Raw genomic sequence first — 22,779 nt, forward strand, 5'->3', positions numbered from 1 at the left:
ACCCTGGCTTTCATCACCCAAGAATTTTTTTTCCTGTGTCCCTGTCGAGCAGAACCACAGAAGTGATCCCCGGGGTGAATTTCCTATTACCCATCCAATCATCAAGATTTTTCTTGAAGAGTGCTAATGTGGAGCTCTGTTTGACATAGATAGGTAGTCTGTTCCAGAGTATGGAAAGTGTCTTGAGACAGTAATCTATCCCTCCAGCATGTTCTGTTTATTGTGGTGACAAGGTTTAGGTCCATAGAGCGTGTAGCTCAGAGGGATTGGGATTTCTTTAAGTGGAGCATGTCCAACAGCTCTGGGTTTGACATAGCTTTGTATGTTAGGCAGAGATCGCCTTTGAGTAGGCAATATGCGATGGAGTAAAGCTGGTGTTTTTTGAGACTGTCTGTGTAAGGCATCTGTTTGAGGCCAGTAATTCTCTTTGTGAGGTATTTTTGTGGCCTTTCCAGTTGTAGATGTCTTGTGAGGTACATACCAAAAGGGGCGTTTTACTCTCTAATGGGTCTAATGAGTGATGAGTAGTGGGGAACAATGGCCTCTTTTTTTTTTTCTGTATGAGAAACCTTTTGTGATGAGGTGTGCCATGTAGAAGGACTTCCTGACCACGGTGGCGATGTGATTATCAAAGGAGAGACTACTGTCCACCTGTGTCCCATGGTCTCTTATCACACTTTCGGTGTTAAGTAGACTACCGCCTATGTGGTAGTTCATGAGTACAGAGTTTTTACCAAAGGGGATGACAATGCACTTTCTGGCATTGAACTTGAGACCATGTCTTTGACACTAGGCATCTGTCTCAGTGAGGCCCTTTTGTAGAATGTCCACATCGTTGGGAGTTTTGATTTATGGCTCCTAGTTTGCAGTCATCTGCGAATTTAGGTAGCCAAAGACCTTCTGTGTTAGCCTGTACTTCAGAGAGGTAGATACCAAACAGGAGAAGACCCAGGACTGAACCCTGTGGTACTCCACTTGTCACTGGTCTGAAGTCTGATTTAGAGTCTGCTACTTTCACAGTGTGGGTTCTGTCAGTAAGCCAGTTGGCAACCCATCTTGTGACATAGGGATTTATACCTTGTTTACTGAGTTTATCTATAATTCCAGAGTGAGGGGTGGTGTCTAATGCCTTGGCGAGATCTAGATAGGCTGTGTGAACCACCTTACCCTCATCTGTGGCTTTGGTGACTACTTCAAAGAAGTCTATCAGGTTTAGGAGACATGATCTGCCTTTTACAAACCCGAACTGTGTGGTGTCCAGAGTTTGGATATCTCCAGTGTCTTTGTTTATGAGTTCCATGATGATGCATTTCATGGCCTTGCAGACTAGGCTCGTCAGGCTAACGGAGTGGTAGTTCCCGGGGTCTGTTGTGGCCCACTCTGTGTGGAGGGGGGTAACTGTCGCTGTGCGCTATTCAGTGGGCACAAAGCCTGAGGTGAGGCTATGATTGAACATGGTACTTAGGTGGGGTGCCAGTTCATTCTGTAGTTCATGTAGAAGGCAGCCTGGGATGTTATCATTTCCCATGGAAACTGTGTTCTTGGCTTTGGAGAGTGAGGTTTTTACCTGTGCAGCCGTGATTACAGGAACTTTGCATTCTTCCAGTATAAAGATGGGCCTTTTTAGGAGTGGGGGGGGGGTAAAGTTAGCACTGAACCTGTCTGCCAGGATGTTGGCAATATCCATTGGTTTTGTATATTTAGTGTCCTCGTGCTGTAACTCAGAGCAGATCTGAGTGTTGCCATTGAGATTTTTGACATAGCCACAGAATGTTTTGTGGTTGTCTTTAGAATCGGTGGCAATTTTGTTTTCATTACTAGCTTTGGAGGATTTTATGAGGGATCTCAGCTTCTTATTGAGGCTGACCTAAAGTGCATTTGTGTAGGATTCAGCAGTCGTACCTCTGTTGTCCATCTGCATGGGTGTCGTGAAGTTTGCCACTTCTGTCTTAAGCGTGAAATTGGCTTTGGAGACATTTTTTACGTTTGTTTTCCTAATGGGGGGTGGGAGCAGGATGTGGATGTCTAGGGTGTTTAGCTTGTGGTCGGATCTGACCAACGAGGAGCTGACCTCTGTTGTGGAACACCGGTCACCCATGTTGATGGTGACCAGGTCTAGCATATTGCTGCCCCTGCTGGGGGTGTGGATAACTTGATTCAAGGTGTTGGAATTGATGATTTCCAGAAAACGTTGAGCAAAAGAGTTGGTACATGAGTAGTTTTTCCAGTTAATGGTAGGGTAGTTGAAATCGCCCATTAGTAGAGTGTTGGGTTGTACCTTAATATTTTCCAGTATATCAAGAAAAGGGGAGTGGGAATCCTGGGGCATGGTGGGGGGTCTGTAGCAAGCTACAGTCTGGATTGCGTTTTTGCCCAGAGTTAGTTGAACTTGGATAATCTCGGATTCATTATTCTGAGCAACTAGCTTGGAGGTGTGGATATCCTTAATGAATATGGACACGCCTCCACCTTTAGTGTTTCGGTCCGGGTTTGGTGGCCGAAAGGGGTGGTTTGAAGTATTGCCTGGTAATGCAGGGGTGCTCTCTGGAGCTTTGAACCAGGTCTCTGTCACTGCACAGATGTCAGTGTTCTCCATTTTAAGGAGTGCCTCGAGTGAGTGCATTTTGAGGTTTAGACTTCTAGCATTGAGTAGCATTGCACTCAGATTTTGCTTGCTTGTACCTGTTACGGTGGCAAATTTGTCATTTGAACCTTGCCTAAAAAGGCACTATAGGGGGGGCAAGAGCCATTGCTAGTATCTGGAATCCCAAGGGCGACAGGTGCAGGCCATCTCTGGCAAAGCAGTGTGGTCTGTCGATCATGTCATCCCAGGCAGACAGATACTGGATTCCCTTAGAATGACACCAGAAGCTTAGCCAATTGTTAAAGTCAGTCATTTTGTCTTTGTACTGTGGCGTCATTCTGGGTGATGGCAGGATGCTACTCGGGGCTAGGGTCATACCGGTCTGGGCTACAAGATCGGAGAGCTCCTCCATGTCTCTCTTCATGTAGTCCATGGAGGTACGTCTCGGGTCATTCACACCAACATGGACATTTACAGAGTCATATTTGTACTTTTTGTGGAGTGACCTGAGTGCGTGCGTTATGTGGCGGATCCTGGCACCTGACGGGCAGCTGACAGTAACTTTTTCCTTGTTTAGCCTGGTGAGTAGAACATCAGTGTGCCTGACTATAGAGTCACCTATGACTAGAGTGTTTGGTACGTTATGCCTTATGGGCTGTAGTTGAGTGGCTCACTGAGTATGTGGGCTATGTGTCATTTGGGTTGTGTTGGGAGGTGGCGGTTGCTTGAATTTCTGTTTTGGAGGTCTCTGTTGTTTGGGCAGATTTGTACTGAGAGCCTCCGCGAATGTAGGTGCGTGTTTTGTGCTTCTGTGTGTGTGTTTTGGTGGTGTAGGTTTTGTGGGGCTATGTGATGAGTGTGGTGCGGTGCAAGTGTTTAACTTCTCCTCTTGACTGTCTAGGCCAGTCTTTGGTGAAGAGAGCTTTGCTTCCAGTTTGGCTATACAAGTGCATCTTTCACAGGTCATAATGTTGGGTGGTAGGAGGAGGGGGTTGTCTGTGTACATGAGGCAATTGTTGCATTGTCCCAAGATGCCCAGATTCATCAGGTAGACAGGAGAAAACACCAGGAGCTGACATTTAGACATGCCTGAATAGGTGCTTATTAAGTACTGAAAACTGTTTTCCTCTAGACAACTGAGGAAAGTTGAGTGCTGTAGTAATTTGTAACTTATTTAGTGCCTACAATGAGTTCTGAACAAGTGCTGAGATCAAAGAAACAGATGAGTGCTAAACCTAAAAAGGTGGGTAGCTGCAAGGGAAAATTTGAAGAGCAGACTTTATGGCGCCACGAATAGTTTTAACTCCAGTTAAGTGTGTGGGGGGGTTGCTTAGGAGCTCACAAACAGTCCTGGACACAGCAAATCCGTATCTGACCTGCCACAGGAAAGGGGGGAAGCAAGTTTATAATTTTTTTTCCAGTAAAGTGGAAATGGAGAAAGCTGGAACAGAAGTTAATTCAATGTTAAGAATCTGAGTGGGTTGGCCTTCACAAATGTTCTCTATTAGATTGAGTGAACTAATGACACTAGACTGGGAGGAGTGTCACAGATCAAATATACAGCATGGGCGGGCAACTGCAAAGCCACCAAGTACAAGAACACACAACACTAGGGAGGGTGGGTGGAAAAAATTACAGTTCCTAGCTGTAGCCACTAAATGCAAGTTTTAAACAGATCAAGGAGCAGACTGGAGAATGCTTTTAACTGTAAACAGACAAAAATGCACAGAAAAGCTCGGATAGAACACTCACTAACAGAAAATACAACTCAGTATGAAAAAACAGTTTACGGTTAAGTAATGTTAAATAGTATAAAACAGTACATAAATGCAATGAAACAATAAAAAAGCTTTATAACAGTGCAAAATGTAGATCAACTGTATAGCACAATTATAAGCATTTCAGAAGTGTGGTTCAGTGAAATAAGTGCAAGAAATAACTTATCCTGCTCTTGGAATCTTAAGGAATTTCCGCTTATGCAATGCAATCCAGAGCCTGACAATACAAGCAGAACCTTTATAAGACACAGGGTTTATATAGCAGTAAGAATGGAAGAGTTGAAGATCAGATTACTTTTCAGCCCCTGCTATTTATTACCCAATCACTCGTACTAAAGGATTACATAAATTATTCAATTCCTGCATTTTTAAAACAAGAAACATTTTTATTAAACCATCATTTCTACATATGCAATCGTGTATTTGTATAAATGAAAGCAAACCACACCAACACAGTCGTAGTCGCAAGCATTTTGCATCACAAACCATACTGGCACACTCCCAGTTGCAAACATAAATCTCTTATAATCTACCCAGCCTTTCTTACGCAAACATTACATAGCGGATTTAAATCCTGCCGCCTTTTAGACCCCCATTCCTCCCTTGTATGTATTGTTCCCACATTTCCCAGTTTTTCCTTTGTAGTTTACTCCTACCCTTTTCTAAAGATTTAATTTCCAGTTGTTTTACCTCTTTTACTATATTCACTACTTCCAGTGTAGTTGGTTTAGATTTTGATTTCATTTTCTAGTAATTGCTTTTTCGGCAGCTTCCTTTATTAGACACAACAAGGCTTTACCATGTGTAGGCAATTCCGATTGTCTGTCATAGCTCAGAAGAATAGTCTCCCTGATCAGACTAATCTGCCTACCCAGCATCTCCGATAGTGCATCCCACAGGGAATCCTTAAAGTCCATCAACTCATCACACTCCCAGAAAATATGTTCCCAATTACCTCTGGCTTCCCCTTCACACCTCCAACACTTACTGTCTGCCGAAGGAAAAATTCTCTGGAGTCTACTTGAATTCTTGATCATCACATCTACTTAATATGCTGCTGCGAAGCTGTGTATTTTTTTTTTTTACTGGGTGATATCTGTACTTTAATTAGCTGTTGGAGGAAGTTTCTTGGCCAGTAGGTTAATTGTGTATGATCAGCTCATTATGTAAGTAGAGGTACTTGCATTCATTTTAACCTTTTAAAATTAGTTGCACAAGTACAGTGTAATCCGTTTTGTACATGATGTTTGTCAAGGTGATACAGTAGCTTGAAATGTAGGGGAAGGTGTGGGTTGATATCTAATTTGCATGAAATTTGAAATAAAAATGTTTATTGTGATTTATATTTTGTAAACATTGCACCATGTTCTGTTAACCTGTGTCATGGTTTATAAGGGTTCTCGCACCAGCCCACTAAGTAATAAACAATGTGTTTCATTGGTTCCTGCGTTATAGGTCTAAGCTGAAGGTAGGTAGAAATGACATAATAATGCAAGTTAAAAAAAAATGAATCCTAAGTAAACCGTTCTCTGTGCCAATGTGAAATTTGTTTCAGTCACTCAGTGTCATCAAGATGCTCATGTTTCCAAAAGACCGTCTTTAGTCAGTTCCAAGAAGCAGTCATAGGCAAAGGCATGTTGAAAAAATAGTAATTTAAAATGATTTTATTTGGTTTTATTATTCTATTTTTCACTGAAATGCTTGCCACTGTTTACATGCCTCAAACAGGCAGTCCTTCCTTTGGCCTAGTACTACGTCCTCCTCAGTCATGCCATTAGAGCAGCGGCCACTGGTTGGCAACATGATGTGATTGCTGAACGTAGTGTGGCTTGTGTGCTGCAAGCACATTAACATAAAGGCATTTTCATTGTTTTAAAGAATATGTTGAAATATTTTAGTTTTGTTTCTGTGCATTCCGTGACTGGAATGCTTGCACTAAATTAGGCATGTCTGTCACTTTTGTCAGCATGTGGAATGATTTCTGTTTGCTATAATTTTGCATGAGCTTTAGAGTACGTGCTTCCCTTTTAGTGATTGAATACAGCGCATACATTTTTGATTTCATTATTGCTTAACACTGATAGCTTAAGCACAGCTGTTTGTTTTTACTTTTAAATCCTTTGTAAATAAATACAGTAATCTTCTGGCTTATGAAAGAGCTCCCAGCTGCTTTTCTAGTTTTTTAGATTTGTCAGGTGAGCATGGAGTCTGAGAGGGGTTGGTGATGGAGGTGTATATGACAGTGTTGCTACCTGGCAGCTGTTGTCATCAGTGGGAGTACTGGTATTTAAACCACTGCTGGCTCAGGCTGAATAGTAAAGAATCGCTATGCAAACGCAGCATTCTCACTGCCTTTTGAGTGTGGTCGTGTGAACATTCAGAAGTCACTTGAAGTTGTATTCAGAGCTTATGAAAGACTGCTTAGAGAGTCTCCCAGCAATTTTAAGAAGAAATGACGGTCACCCCAATGCCTGCTACACCAGTGGTTTTTAACCTTTTTTTACACTTTGGGACTGGTGAAAATAGAATTGTTTTGGGGACTACTAAGGCAGAAATAAAAAAAAATATATATATATATATATATATTTCAAGAAACCAATGAAAACTGTTGCGGTTTGAGATTTGTATACCAGCATAGTAATCTCACCAACTGAGAAGGATACAGCTACCTAGTGTGAACATAGAAATCAAGTGTAGTAAGTGAGAAATGCTGAGAAATCATTGTGAAGATGTGAAGTCGATACAGACCAAAAATGTGTGGCAAAAATCTGGGTATTTGAGGTGTCCCACCTTGCTACCTATAGTGTGCGCGCGTACACACACACACACACACACACACACACACACACACACACACACACACACACACACACACACACACACACCTACCTACCCATAGCTCTCAACCAAAAAGGGACAAATCTCAACAGAATTGGGGACAAATCCAGAAATAATCAGGGACACTTTTTTCATATATTAGTATTATTAACTTGAGACATTGACAGAATAGTAGAAAGTAAAAGAAGTCTGTAACGATAAATCTGAAGTAGGATGTTCATTTGTCAGCAACCTGTGGGTTACGGATCCAATATCGGATCCGAGCCGGCAACTTGTTTCAAGCTAATGGATCCGAGCTCCTAGCTCCTCCTTTCACCCATAATCCCCTGCTAACCCTCCATGACCTCAGATGTAGTTTGCCGCGCTTGTGGATGGATGGATCCTTGTTGAGCTCGTCAGATAAGTGAAAAAAAGTTACTTATTCAAAGTACTTCTTGTCAGAAATTTCTTTTTTAGTTACACACTTTAAAAAGATTAATTTTAAGTGTTAGGTTCCTTATTTTTTTATCTTAATTAGTTACCCTCCCTTCGCTGGTCGCTAGTGTGCGAGTGTGTGTTGCATTTCTTTTGGGGCCTGTGTATGTGTGTAGTTGCTTTTCTTTTTCTTTTAAACAAAAAAAAAAAAAAAAGGGGGGGGGGGAATGGCTGAGGCCCCAAAAGCCATATTTTCCAAATGTACCGAGTGCGGCCATAAGCTCTCCCCGGCTGATGGCCACACTTGGTGTGTTCGGTGCCTTGGGGTTGAACACCTCACCTCGGGCTGTACCATCTGTGCAGCGTTCAACCCCAGGGCACTGAAAGAGCGGAGGTCGAAGCTGGTCCCGGCGGGACTTTTACCCCTGGATTCAGCTTCGGCTTCCGCTACCTCTGCTGCTCCCGTGGCTCCACCACAGCTTGTGGTCGCTGCCACTCCTGCCCCCCTGCCTCCGTCCGGGACTCAAACTCCCGCTAAAGTGTCGGAGGACAGGGAGGCCAGGAGGGAGAAACGGAGGGAGAAGCACCACAGGCGGCAGGCAGAGACCTCCGTTTCGCCCCGCCAGCTAAGCTGGCTCCCTCCACTGCTTAGGTCTCCTCCTCCTCGGCTCCGATCCCTTGTTTTCTCCGGGGACCGAGGAGGAGGAGACCCGACCGTCGAGGTCATCGAGGCGGCATTCCAGGCCTGCCTCGGTGGCCTCCTCGAGATCTACTTTCAGTTTATCCGATGCAGACTTGGACCAGATGATGCGAAGATTCATCCAGGCCCAGCTGCAGATGGAGTGCTCTTGCCTCCCCTCAGGGGCAGCTCGACACCTTTTTCCACCCAATTGCTCTTCACGACCCGCTACCCGGTTCGGATCGCTCGAGGCGAGCAGCCTTGGAGCCGGGGGTCGGCACCGACAGTACTTGGTACCGGATCCAACCCTGCCTCGAGCCTGTCGGATCCGACCTCTCGGAGCCGGGTCCGAAGCCGATCCGTGGAATTCAGTGTGCCTTCGCCCGCCCAGGCCGAGCACACTGGTCCTCGGATCCGACGGTCTTGGCGCCGCTCCGATCCCTTCATCGGATCCGAGGGAGCCGACTTTCGGATCCATTGGAGAGTGGCTCTCCTCGCCTTCGATGTTGTGGAGAGGGCTCTGTTGAGAGCATCTGACCCCGGTCCTTGCATCGACTCCTCCCTGCACTCCCTCTCTGCTGGGCCAGGCTTCCATCACCCGGCCAAAGGGACAGCCTGCTTCGATGTCGCAGATGGTTCCATTGGAACAAGATGTTGCTGGTGAGGCCTCCTTGGACAGTCCCCCCCGAGGAAGCTTCCCGCAAGCATAAGTGAAAAAGGAGGCATGTGGACTCCCCTGAGTCCTTAACCGAGGACACGGACTTGGAGGAAGGGGAAGGCTCCCCAAGATCGCCCCCTGAGGATGTCTCCTTTGGAGACATCATGGAGATGCTGAGAATCAGAGGTGGATGGTCTCCCCCAAGTCTTCCTCTGACAAGTCTGTGTTTCTGGAGGCATTCGAGGCAGGCCCGTCTACCTCTTGGGTGTCCCCTCCAGCCGACCCCCTGGTGGACCTCATTACCACCAGGGTGTGGAAGGATCCGGACACCGTGGAGCCAATACCGAAGCGCCCGGATAGGATTCTTAGCCCCCCCTCAGACTGATCACATTGGAGTAAGGGGCCCCCCATAGATGCCATGTTGACGGCGGCAGCCACAAAGAGGGAATTGGCTCAGGAGAGTCCCTCAGTCCATCCACCGAGCAAAGAGTCCCGTTTGATGGATGGCTTAGGGAAGCGAGTCTTTAGTTCAGCTACCTTCTCGGTAAGGTCTCTGAACTATATGGCACATGTCATCAGGATGCAGCGGGATCTTATCAAAGAATACGCTGCACCCCCCCCCCCCGAGTCCATGTCGGAGGAGGACAAACAATTGTACTCCACCCGAATGGCCACTGTGAGATCGATTTCAAACACCTCTATGCGGCTGTTGTCCCACGCCACAGAGGGAGCTGCTAGGGCTAGCGGAGCAGGCCTAGTCATAAGACGTCAGGCCTGGCTTCGTCATTGCGATTTTACGGTACCCTTTAAAGCATCCTTCGCGAACGCCCCTTTTGATGGTTCTGCCCTATTTGGCAAAACAGTTCATGAGACACTTGTCCAGAGCGAGAAGGACGGGAAGACGTTGTCTGCCGTCGGAGTCCGCTTCTCTGCTCCCCAGTGGTCCTTTTCGAGGAACCTAAAGGGTCAGAAGAAGATGTGGTTCCGGAAATCACAACATTCCCAACCAGCTCCGGACAACCAGTCCTACCATGGCAGAGGTGGACAGGGAGGATGTCGCCCCAGGGGCAGAGGGGCTCCAAGAAACTTTGGGTCCAGAGAACCTTTCTCTGAGCGGGCCCGCGCAGCAGCCCTGAGGGGTCCGACTGCTCCACTCTGGAGGCAGTCGGGGCGTTGAACACCTAGCGGCATGGGAGTCCATCACAACAGACCGCTGGGTGCTTCAGATCATATCCAGAGGGTACAAAATACCAATACTTCATGTCCCCAATCCAAGAACCTCCCGATGTACCACCCGATCAGAGGGAGGCTGCAGCCGCAGAAATACAGCAGCTGCTAAGAAAAAGAGCCATCCAGCCTGTCCCCAAGACCAGCTCAGATTAGGGTTCTACTCCAGGTTCTTTTGTGCCAAAAGACGGGGGACTTGAGACCCATCCTAGACCTTTTCCCGCTTGAACCTGTCAGTAACCAAGGAAAAATTCGAATGGTCACTCTTCAATCTGTCCTCCCCCTTTTGAGGGAAAACGATTGGATGTGCTCTATAGACCTCAAGGATGCGTACTACCACATCTTAATGGACAAACGATCCAGGAGGTTCCTTCGCCTGGGGGCCAGTCACTACCAGTTCAGGGTCCTTCCCTTTGGCCTCACCACAGCCCCCAGGGTGTTCACCAAGGTGTTAGCAGTGATTGCGGCCCACCTGAGACTCCAGGGAATACAGGTCTTTCCGTACCTGGACGACTGGCTCCTGACCGCACCAACAAGGCATCTACTTTGCTCAGCCAGAGACTTCTTTATCCATCTAGCCCCACAACTAGGCATTACTATCAACGTCGGCAAATCTCTACTGGCTCCGACACAGGTCATAGAATTCATAGGTGCCAGAATAGACACCAGAGATTTGCGAGCCTTCCTAACTTCCGAGAGAATCCGGAACCTACAACTTCATGTGCAGGCTATCCTTCATTCAGAGACTTCACCAGCGGAATTGGTCCTGAGGGCACTGGGCTCCATGGCGGCAGCGATTACGCTCCTTCCATGCGCCCGTTTGAACATGCGAGTACTGCAATGGACTCTCTTAGTGCAATGGTCCTTCCTATCCCTTCCTCTCCACCATCCCATTGCTATCAGCAAGGCTTGCAGGAGGGCGCTACTATGGTGGCTCCAAGCATCGAACTTCCATACCCTTCTGCACCTCTCCCCCTATCGCCACAGTGACCACGGACGCTTCCCGCCTCGGGTGGGGGGGGGGCATTATTCAGGCAGGACAGTCCAAGGAACGATACAGAGACCTCCCTGCATATCAGCGTTCTGGAGATGAGAGCAGTGCTGTTGGCGTTGCAAGCACTTCAGAGCTTCCTCCCGACAGGAATGATTGCAATTCAGTCGGACAACATATCGGTGGTCTGGTATATCAACAAACAGGGTGGAACCAGATCTTACCCTCTATGCCGCGAAGCCATGAGAGTGTGGGAATGGGCGATCTCCACCAACCGCTTTCTGATTGCAACGCACATTCCGGTGAGGACCAACATCCTAGCGGACAAGTTCAGCCGCACCCTTCTTACCCCGTACGAGTGGTCTCTCAATCCTCTAGTAGCGAAGCAGATATTCGCAACATGGGGGTGACCCTGCTGCAATCTTTTTGCATCTCCATCAAACACCAAATGCGACAATTTCTTCGCTCTAATCCCCCCTCCAGGGGAAACTCCAAGAGACGCTCTGGTGCATGCTTGGCCACCCGGTCTACTCTATGCCTATCCTCCTCTACCAATGATGATACAACTCTTACAGAAAGCCTTGCGGTTGGGGAGCAAGATGATTCTCATTGCCCCATTCTGGCCTCGGCAAATTTGGTTCCCTTACCTGTGGTCTCACCTTGTGAATCACCCTTGGATTCTAGATCCCATTCCGGATCTCATCTCCCATCCGTTGGACTTGCCAACTCCAAACCTGAACAATCTGAAACTGACAGCTTGGTTGCTCCAGTTCCACTCCTAGTTAGGACTCCCGGTATCTCTTCACCAGTCAAAGCCATCCTCGTGGCAGCGCATAAGCCCTCCACCAGGAAAGTGTATCACAGTAAATGGAAACGTTTTTCCATCTGGACGGAGCACCACGATCTAGATCCCTTTACGGCTCCTCTTCCATCCATATTAGACTTCCTAACTAAACTCTTTCAGGAAGGCGCTAGTTGTTCAACTGTCAAACTGCAATTGGCAGCCATATCTCATTACCATGTGGGACATGATACAGGGCCTTTGATGTCGGCCAAATTGTGTAAAACCTTTCTCAAGGGCACCTTTTTACTTAGACCCCCTGTAAAAGAAGCTGTACCCCCCCCTGGGATCTTACATTAGTTCTTCAAGCCTTGACTGCTCCACCCTTTGAACCCCCTGCTTCAGTAGATCTCAAATTCTTGTCATGGAAAACAGCATTCCTTGTAGCCATTACTTCAGCGAAAAGAGTGTCGGAGCTTCAGGCTCTCTTGTGAAGCCTCCTTACCTGATCTTTCACCCAGATAGAGTGTACCTCAGGATCAGTCCCTCCTTTCTTCCCAAGATAGTATCAGAAACCAACATAAATCAATCCATAAATTTACCGGTTTTCTTCCCTGAAATCAAAATAAGGGAGAGTACAAGCTGCACTCATTGGATGTTCATTGGCAGCTTCGTTTTTATACTCATAGGACAGCTGGCCATAGACAATCTGACCAGCTGTTAGTTTCCTTTGCCAAATTTAACTTGGGGAAAGCTATCTCTAAAGTATCTTTATCTCGCTGGATTTCCCAATGTATCCTACTGGCATATCAAGCCTCGGGTAGGCCCGCACCAGAAGGAGTTCGTGCTCATTCCACCCACTCCACTTCTACTTCTGCGGCCTTCAAGTCTAGAGTCCCATTGGATGATATTTGTTCTGCAGCCACTTGGGCGTCATCTCATACCTTTATCAACCACTACAAGCTAGACCTGCTTTCTAGAGGGAGGGCATCCTTTGGCTCCGCGGTGCTTCGTAATATCCTTCCATGATGGCCACCCAAGGTGCAGGTAGCTGGGGACTCTGTCCCACAGGTTGCTGACAAATGAACATCCTACTTAGATTTAGAAGTTATGTACTCACCATAACGTTCCATCTGAGTAGGTAGTTCATTTGTCTGCAACCATCCCCCCCCTCTTTCCCCCTGACCTTTTTCGGATCTACTAGTTGTTAGACATCCTTTGTTGGATATATATTGCGGGGCAAACTCGATCTGAGGATATGGAGGGTTTGCAGGGGATTATGGGTGAAGGGAGGAGCTAGGAGCTCGGATCCATTAGCTTGAAACAAGTTGCCGGCTCAGATCCGATATCGGATCCGTAACCCACAGGTTGCAGACAAATGAACTACCTACTCAGATGGAACGTTATGGTGAGTACATAACTTCTAATTATTGTCATTGTTTGTGTAATTAATCACCTTTTCTCCAAAAGTCAACACATTTTAGATGGGATTAAGAGGGACAGAGCTAAAATTTCTTTCAAAATCAGTGATGTCCCTGAAAATCAGCGACATTTTGAGAGGTATACACCTCCTTCCCACACACACACGCACACACCACTGCCTCCCTCCCTCCCTTTTATACACACACACACACACACACACACACACACACACACACACACACACACACACACACACACACACACACCAACCTCTTTGCACAAAAAATCTGGGGAAAGCCCAACAATAATGGTCGGACAAAGCCCCAAAAATAGGGACAAAATAGAAGTTATGTTCTTACCATAACGTTCCATGTTAGTTGTCTTCTTCTCGCCTTCTTCTTGCTGGATGCCACTCTAAAGCTCGAGAGTTGGTTCTATATCCCACAATGCTGATAGTTACCTCAGATCTCGCTTTGTAAGCTAACCCCAGCTTATAACAGAAAACAGTATGACTGTAAAAACAGAATCCACCTCTAACAACAGGAAGAAGAAGGGTGACCTACATCCTGAAACAAGAAATATGCATAATAGCATATAGCTAAGAAAGAGGTGGTAGAAAGAGAGGTCACGATCACCACTCTAGGTCTGTCCAGCCAGGGGGAAGAAGACAACTAACATGGAACGTTATGGTAAGAACATAACTGTTGTCTATCTATTCTTGCTGGATGGGACCAGCACCTTGTCCCGGGTGGCCTAACGGAACAGACTCCTGAGAACAGTGGAACCAAAATTAGCTCTATGCCTAGAAGCTAAATCCAACTTATAATGGGAAATAAAAGTGAGGAGTAGCCCAAGCAGCTGCACAAATGGTGTCAATAGGCAGTCTGTCTTGGAAGGCTAGAGAAGTAGCCAAAGCTCTGGTGGAATGGGCTTGGCAGTTTTGGTGTCTAATCTCATAAACAAGGGTAATCAGAGATGTTAGCCATCTGGATAAAGATACCTTTGAAACTGGAAGTCCTTCTGCTTTCACAAACAGCTGATCAGATTTTCTGAATTGTTTCATCCTGTCCAAGTAGTACCTTAATTGACGATGAACATCCAGACAGTGTAATTTTGTTCAGACCTATTTGAATACTCGGAAAGAAGACAGGGAGGTCAATGCATTGGTTTAGATTTGATGTTGAAACCACCTTAGGCAAGAAACTCTGTCCTTATGGAACACAAGGTAAGGAGAGCGACAACTGAGTGCTTGAAGTTCTGAAATTCTTCTAGCTGATGTGATAGCCACCAGAAAGAGAGTTTCCATGATAATAACTTTAAGGAACATGAAGCTGCAGGTTCGAAGGAAAGAATCAAAGAAGCAAGAACTAAATTTAGGTCCCAAGGAGAAGGAGGATTTCTTACAGGAGGTCTGAGAAGAAAAACTCCCTTCAAAAGCAGAGTTTGTGGGACATTATTCAGAAATACCCACATGGAAATTAGAAATAGCTGCCAATTGAACCTTAAGAGTAGATGGAGATGAACCTGCATGGAAGAGTTCAGCAAGAAAATCAAGGACTAGTTGGATGGAAGCGGTGAAAGGATCTATGTCCTTTCCTTGTGCCCAATATGAAAAGCGTTCCACTTACTCAAATAAATCTTCAGTGGAAGATTTATGGAAGCTATCAAAATATCTCTAACAGAGTGAGATAATTGAGGAAGCCTGGCTACGGTTGGAAGTGGAGGAACCAAGCAGTGAGGTTCAGAGAGGGAGGGAAACTGACCCGACTGATGGATCAAAAGATCTGGAACTAGGTCCAGATTCCACGGTCGCCCAAAAGAAATCGATGCAGAAAGGGGAACCACACTTCCCGACGCCACTAAGGAGCAATCAGCATCAATGCGGCCTTCTGGGCGATAGCTTTCTGTATTACTTGAGTGATCAGTGGCTAAGGAGGGAATGCAAACAGCAGTCCCCGGGCCAAACTTGGACTAGCGTCCCTGCTGGGTTGGCCTGGTAAAGGGAATAGAGGAAGTATTCTCTGCACTTGCTGTTTTGGGAGTAGCAAAAGCAAGGCTGACCCCACTTGAGAAAAATCTCTCTCACTACAGAGCCTTTCAGAGACCACTCGTGAGGCATGAGAATAGCTCTGCTCAACTTGTCCGCAATGTGATTGGACTTTATCAGAAAACGCTGAGAAGAAATTGCCACAGTCTGAGTGCTTCGACACAGGGGTATGATCTGGTTCCGCCTTGTTTGTTGATGTACCACACTACAGACATATTGTCTGTCTGGATTGCAATCGTTCCCAAGGGAAGAGAGTCTTGAAGGGCTTGCAACGCTAAAAGCACTGCTCTCATCTCCAGAACATTTATGTGCAAGTGGCAGTTGCCATGTGCCCTGGACTGTCCTGCCCTGATAATGCCCCCCACCCGATCAGGGAGGCATCCGGAGGAGGTGGAACAAATGGTCTCCCCAACAGGAGCTGGGAAGACATCCACCACATGAGATGCTTTTGCATGGATCATAATGGTGTGAGACATTGGAAGTTCCTGGTATGACCATTGAGAAAAAGCATCCACTGAAGGATCTGGTATCTGGCCAATGGAAGGAGAGGTATGGCGCTGCCATGATTCCCAACACTTTTAGAACTAACCTGGCTTTGGCTCTGTTGTTGTTGAGAAGTAGTGATACCAATTTTTGAATGTCTGATATCCTTTGGTTCGTTAGTGTTGCAGACATGTTTACAGTATCTAAATTTGCGCCTATGTAGGTAATCGACAACACAGACTTTTCGCAATTTATTGAGATACCCAGTTTTGACAGACGAAAAGTGTAATCTCTGGCCATCAGAAGGAGATGCTTGGTGGGAGCTGTGAGGAGCCAGTCGTCCAAATATGGAAACACCTGGAATCCTTGTCGTCAGGTGAGAAGCTACCACTGCCATGCATTTGGTAAACACCGGGGGCAGTGGTGAGACCAAAGGGCAGGGCCCTGAATTGAAAATGACTGGTTCCCAGCCTGAAGCGGAGGAATCTTCTGGCTGTTCATTTTATGTGATAGTGGCGTCCTGAAGGTCTATAGAGCACATCCAGTTTCCTTTTCCCAATAGGGGAAGAATGGATTGCAGCGTGACCATCGAAATCTTGTTTTCTTGACCGATCTGTTCAAGATACTGAGATCCAAAATTGGTCTCCAGTCCCCTGTTTTCTTTAGAACTAAAAAGAACCTTGAGTAGATTCCGGATCCTAGTTGGTCTGCTGGCACTGGCTGAATAGCTCTTTTGCAAGCAGTTTTGAAATTTCCAAAGCTGCTATATCCGGTGGAACATCTGGAAGGGATTTTTGACTGATTTGGAAAGGATAGAATAACGAAATGATGGACTGTACCCATTTGTCTTGTGTCAATGATAGCCAGGCTTCTGGGTACAGTGACAATCTTCCCCGACTGCCTCCGAAGATGGGCAGTTCAGGGATGCTGAAAGGGCTTATCGGAGGATGTTTCTCGATTGCCCTGGTTCTGGACCCCTCTGCCTCTAGGGGCGTCTACCATTGTTGTTCCCCCTCTGCCTCTGGCGGGAACCGACTCTGTCGTCAGGCGAAGTCCCTTGAGATTGTTTACGAACCACATCTTTCCCCTTCTGGCCTTTGGGGTAAGGCCTAGAAGGAGTAGAAAACGGACTCCGACGGCAGAAAGGGTCTTGCCATCAGTCTCGCACCTAGTCAGGGTCTTTCACTTGTGGACCAAAAGAGATGATCCATCAAAGTGAAAGACGTCTTGAAAGGTTCGCTACCCCTGTTCCTCCATCGGCCGCATAAGAGCATGGAGGAGTTGGAAATAGAATTAGGATAGCTAGCTGCGTGTTCATTTTCTCTTGGAAACCCGTAGCTGTAGGGTCCTTCAGCATTTCACTCGCTTCTTTGATCAAGTCCCTTTGATGAAATGGCACAGGTAATTCAATAGTAAATGTCGCTGAGGAGAACATCCGCTTCACTATCCATGGACCTAGATTCCTTGTTAGGTGGATGGACAGGCACTGAAGGATCAGCCAGTTCCTTCTTTGTGGTGGCAGCTACCACCATAGCATCCACAGAGACTCCTTTGATAAAAATTCTTTGTCTGATGGAGCTGTGATGAATTTGAGGGCCTCCTGGGAGTGGGATCCACTGAATCAGGAGCCGTCCATGCCTTTTAGCAACCACCTGCATGAGGGACACCCAGGAGGTGGAAGCCAAAAGCCTCAAGATACACAGATTAAGGGTTGAGGGCTGGCCAATTTCCCCTCTGTTTAAGGATCTCCAGAATGTCTGCAAATGAGACATCTTCAGAAGAGGGGAACCTCAGAATCATCCAGATCTGTGTCCGACGTGATAGACTCAGGTGAGTCAATGTGCTTCCTCTTGCACTTCCTCTTCGAGGGGCTCTTCTGCCAAATCAGGAGAGGCCTCGGAAGAGGATGAAATCCCAAAGGGCTCTTGAGGAGTTGGCTCTCTGGTCCGGGATGAGGTGAGGCAGTATAGAGGGCCGACTGTGGAGTAGAGCCAGGCTCTAACACACTCCGCATGACCGCACCCCTGTCAGGCAGAGCCAGAGGTCGGACCCCTCGGCACCGACAGTGATGGCTGCACCGAGAGGGAGGGGGTCGGACAAGGGTCCGATGCCACTCACCCAATTGTCTCGGCTCGAGGTGACCACAGTCTCGGTTCGAACTCAAGAGAGTGAAGGAGGAAAGAGTTGATGGACGGGGCAGGCACCGACTGATGAGTCGGGCTCTGAAGCATCTGGGCTAGTGCCTCAGACTTGAGTAGTCGACTCACCACCTCTGAAGGTCATGATCGACAGCCTCGATGACCTAGAGGAATGAGACCTTTGGCCCGTTCAGACAGCAGGGAGATCCTGGCCAAGAGAAGGTGACCTAGACCTCTTTCTGGTTGTCGGCTCCGAAGATCTCAGAAACTGTGGACTGAGTCTTATCGGCTCCAGCAGCCGATAAAGGCAAAGGTTGAACAACCTGAGGTCTCGGCTCAGAAGCCGGAGCCGAAGACCTCGATGGAGGGCTTCCTGTTGAGACAGACAGGGAATCCTCAGGCTTCAACAAGCCTCTCAATATAAGCCTGTTTTTCTTTCCTGCAGGACCCTGGGGCTGAAGCCATGGCAGACAGCACAGGAGTCCTGTAGGCCCCAGACAATAGACACAAGAAGTGTGAGCGTCTGTCAGAGACATTTTCTGACAGCGCATCACACTTCTTGAATCGAGACCTTTGCTTTTAGACATAGCCTAACTGGTGAACACAAACACACACTCAAACACACCAGTTATACCCTGTCAAAATTACAAACTTTAGTAAAAATACTAAAAATAAAGTACAATAAACAGTAGTACACTACACAAACACTCCCTAGGAAGGGAAGGCCTAAGGCCCAAGGGAAGAACTAAAAGTTCTTTTAACAAGAAACGGAAAAAATTAGGTTCGGGATAGAGTTCAATGAACTACACTAATTTAAGAATAATTAAACTAAAAAGGGGTAAAAAGAGTAACTTTTATAGAAAAGCTAAAACTCACGAAAACCAACCTCAAGCTGTAGATCTGAGGTAACTATCGCCTAGCATTGTGGGATAGTGGAACCAACTCGAGCTTTAACCCATCCAGCAAGAATGAAGGCGAGATAGACAACTTAACATCTATAAATATTGCTCTCGAAACTTAAGTTGCTAGAGTAAAGGTTATTGTGTTTTCATGTGTAGTTTGAAATTCAAATTCCTGTCAGAATTCCTTCCTCAACAGATTTACCACAAGTAAACTCAAAAATATACAAATTTTGTGAGGAACAGACTGAAAATACAGGCACAAATCTGGACAGTTCAGAGACTCCTCCCTTCCTCTTTTTACACACACACACACACACACACACACACACACACACACACACACACACACACACACACACACACACACACACACACACACCTCTGTCCTCCTACCACTTAGACAAATACACACACACCTGCCTCTCACTTGCCCATTTGTGGTCTGCATTTCAAATGTCTTCTGGCATTCAAATTCTGTGTGTGCAGAAGACAAAAGACGTAAAAAGACGGTTGCACAGACGCAACAGGTGCTGTGTAACTGGATGCAAAGTGTACTGATTCACGGACTGGCAGGAAATTTTTGCCAGACTGGCAGTTGAAAAACGCTGTGCTACACCACAGAAAGTTGAATATCAGTGAAGAATAAGAATTGGGGCTCTGGTAGAAATTTAAATCCAGCCATAAGGAAGAGGCCAGGAACATAAATAAAGTGGACCAAATATGTGTAAATGTTGACTCTGGGAGTAACTCATTCCTTTGTAATCTCTTGAATAACAGGACTTATCCATTTATTTATTTATTTTATTTATTTATCTTTTGATCAGTTAGTCCCACTAGGCCAGTAGCATGTTTTCAGGGGAGGCCTGATTTGGTAGTTATACTACCATATGAATCACTAATGGATTTGGAATGTTTGAATGCCCAGTGAAGCTTAAATACAGTGATTGCTTAAAATAAGACCTTAGTAAGCAGAGTAAGGCTTGGTATGTGGAAGGGAGGTGTCTTGCTTGGCCATATCCTTCAGTTATAGTACTGTGTGAAGGATGAGGTGTGTCTGCAGCATAAGCAGAAGTATTAATTCAGGGCTTATTCTGACACTCTAGTTCATTGTCATTATCTATTCCTTTCATTACATCTATAGCTGACCTTAGTGCATGATATCTACTGAAGGTATGGTGGCTGTTGATCGCTTAGGCTTATTTCTAAACCCCTATTACTTGTATTGTTAGTAACATAGCAATGTCTGCAGTCAAATAAGAATCTGTTAGCCTGCGTTCTTTTAATTGCATGCCACTAAGTCAAATTTCTAGTTTCCTTATTGTAACAGCTGTGGGTAAAAAAAAAAAAAAAAAAAAGTCTGCAGTAAGTCAGAAAATATATTGAACTTGCACCACTTGATCACGTGGCTAGAATTGCCTGAATTCCAAAATTCGGTAAATGCATATAATTGTTTAACATTAGTATGAACAGTGCATTATGCAGTTTATAATTTCTGTTTTTGTCCATGTTTCCTGTACAGCTTTTGAATGATTCAGCAGTAAAGTAGCGTTATGCTGGTCCACTGAAACCAACTCAGTCAAGCTTCACAATGCCTGTGCAGGCGGCACAGTGGACAGAGTTTCTCTCATGTCCGATCTGCTACAATGAGTTCAATGAAAATGTCCACAAGCCCATTAGTCTTGGATGTTCACACACTGTTTGCAAGACTTGCCTGAACAAACTTCACCGCAAGCAATGTCCCTTTGACCAGACTACCATCAACACAGACATTGACATTCTGCCTGTTAACTTTGCACTTCTTCAGTTAGTTGGTGCCCAGGTAAGATTTTTCAGTAGTTTTATATAAGTACCCATGAAAATGAAAACTGTTTCCAGTCTTTTTTGTAAAAGCATGCAATTTAATGTACCGTTAATGAATGACTGTGCTTTATAGTTAATGTCTCATATGTTTAACTGCATTGTAGTGCATGTTGCGTTGTTACTGCACTGTATAAGTTGCATGTCATCCTGGTTCAAGGCTACTATAGAGTGATACCAGACCTTAATGCTTAAGCACCCATATGCTGTTAACATCGTGTCTGATGTTATAATGTAGCTGAACGAGGATGATGTTTAACTCTTATCTGAGTGTATATAACAGCAGTAGAACATAAATCTGGTTAATTTCAACTTGTTTCTGTCTACATTATATTTCCTAAAATGTATTTGGGAACCAGTTGTTCCCTTAAGCAGGTAGTATGCACAGTTCCAAACTCCATTCCTGCCTTTCAAATCCAGTGCAACACTTTTTTTTTTATTTTTTTGTAGCTAATGGTACTAAAAACCTGACAAATCTGCATGCTCTAGAAAGAATTATGATAAGATCGCCAGTTGTAACTTGCTGTTATGCGTTCTCAATATGGATGCCAAGAGTCACATCTTGAGCTTAGCTTTTGAGCTGAATTTTGTGGTATCCATGTCTCAAGCAGATAATAAGCAAGTTATGATCTGCAACTCTATTTTAATCCTCTTGTTTTTTAAGTCTGTGTAAGTAATGGTGTTTGTTTTGTTTCTGTGTAAAGAGTTGAAAAGACATCAGTAGTATTTTATTCAAATGAAGTGTAATATGTCTGTGCTCAGAAAGTACTTAATATTGCTGCTAGTGGGGCTGAATTGATGTGCAGTGTGAACTTTGGATGATGTTCTTCATTCCACATTGCTGCAGTCCTAACTATTGGGGTAGTCCGCTGTCCAGTCGGCCCGAATACCAAAGTATATGGCTGACGTCGGTCAGGGCGCATTAGACTGACGTCAGAACGTCAGGGTACTAATGCGCATGACCGACGTCATATCCTCAGTCTTTTTTGCCGCATGGTCCGATGCAGAAGCAATTTTGCGAGTGCAGGTTGGCGTTCTGAAAGTTTCTGAAGTCAGAGTTTCAGACCGAATCAAAGTTGGCTAAGTACCCCGTTGGGGATTATTTTGGTTTTTTCTTGCCTCAGTATTTACCGGATGTCAGAAAAAGTGAATAACTGTATTTCTTGTGGGAAACAGATACCTCATAGGGATTATCATACTTTGTGTATACCTTGTTTAGGGCCTGAGCACGACGTTGTTGGATGCCGCTCTTGTGCTAGATTTAACAAGCACTATTAAGAGAAGGTTAGACTGTGCCAGGTTAGTGTTTGGGAAGCGTTGTAATTATAAAATGCCGTTGGATGCTCCGGCGGCTTCGCCAAAAGCGCAAGGACAAAGCAGCAAAGCCTAGGGGAAGAACCGACAGTCCCAGGCGCCGGTTCTTTGGAAGGCTCTGTGGAGCGGAGGTTCTGCCAGGTGTTTCTTTGGAGTCTCAGGGAGAGACTTTACTGTTACAGGATGTATCCTCTCAGGAAGTAGGCCAGACTGAGGAGGCTTCTCAGGTGGCTGTTCTTCCCTCTCTTCCTAAGGTGGTTAGAGCCTCCCCTTCTGTTTCCAAGACTTCTTTGAGAGGCAGGCCAAGTGTAGCTTCAGTGGGGGTTTCTCCTAGTGCTTCAGGGTCTTTGCCTAAGAAACATATGCTTAAAATGGCAGAGGATTTGATTACTATGATAAGAGGTTCTATGCCCCCTCCTGATAAGAGGCCTAGGGTGGAACCTGAGTTTGAGAGTTTTGAGCAATGTTCGGAGGCTTCTGAGTCTTCGGCTGAAGACTTGCAGGAGTATCCTCCTTATTCTGATTCTGATGTGGATGATTCTACTCCTTCGGCTTCCCCTCCTGAGGATTTTTCATTTTCAGAGACTCTGCATTCCATGAGGGAGCATTTTAAATGGGAAGGTCAAGATTTCTCTGATTCCAGGAAGAGGCTTAGGAATTCTTGTT

General features: G+C 45.8%; 1 protein-coding gene across 3 annotated transcripts in view; it reads left to right on the forward strand.

Moving 5' to 3' along the window:
• RC3H2 (ring finger and CCCH-type domains 2) overlaps window positions 1-22,779 on the forward strand; it is a 2,406,224-nt gene that overhangs the window by 229,427 nt on the left and 2,154,018 nt on the right. For all 3 annotated transcript variants that reach the window (XM_044058310.1, XM_044058308.1, XM_044058309.1), the window contains exon 2: window positions 20,462-20,761. In XM_044058310.1, the coding sequence (XP_043914245.1) occupies window positions 20,531-20,761 (231 nt within the window). In that variant the 5' untranslated portion in view covers window positions 20,462-20,530. The remainder of the gene's footprint in view (window positions 1-20,461; window positions 20,762-22,779) is intronic.

Source organism: Protopterus annectens, chromosome 16.part0 (assembly GCF_019279795.1).
Source record: "Protopterus annectens isolate FY-2018-M chromosome 16.part0, PAN1.0, whole genome shotgun sequence".
Classification (NCBI taxonomy): Eukaryota; Metazoa; Chordata; order Ceratodontiformes; family Protopteridae; genus Protopterus; species Protopterus annectens.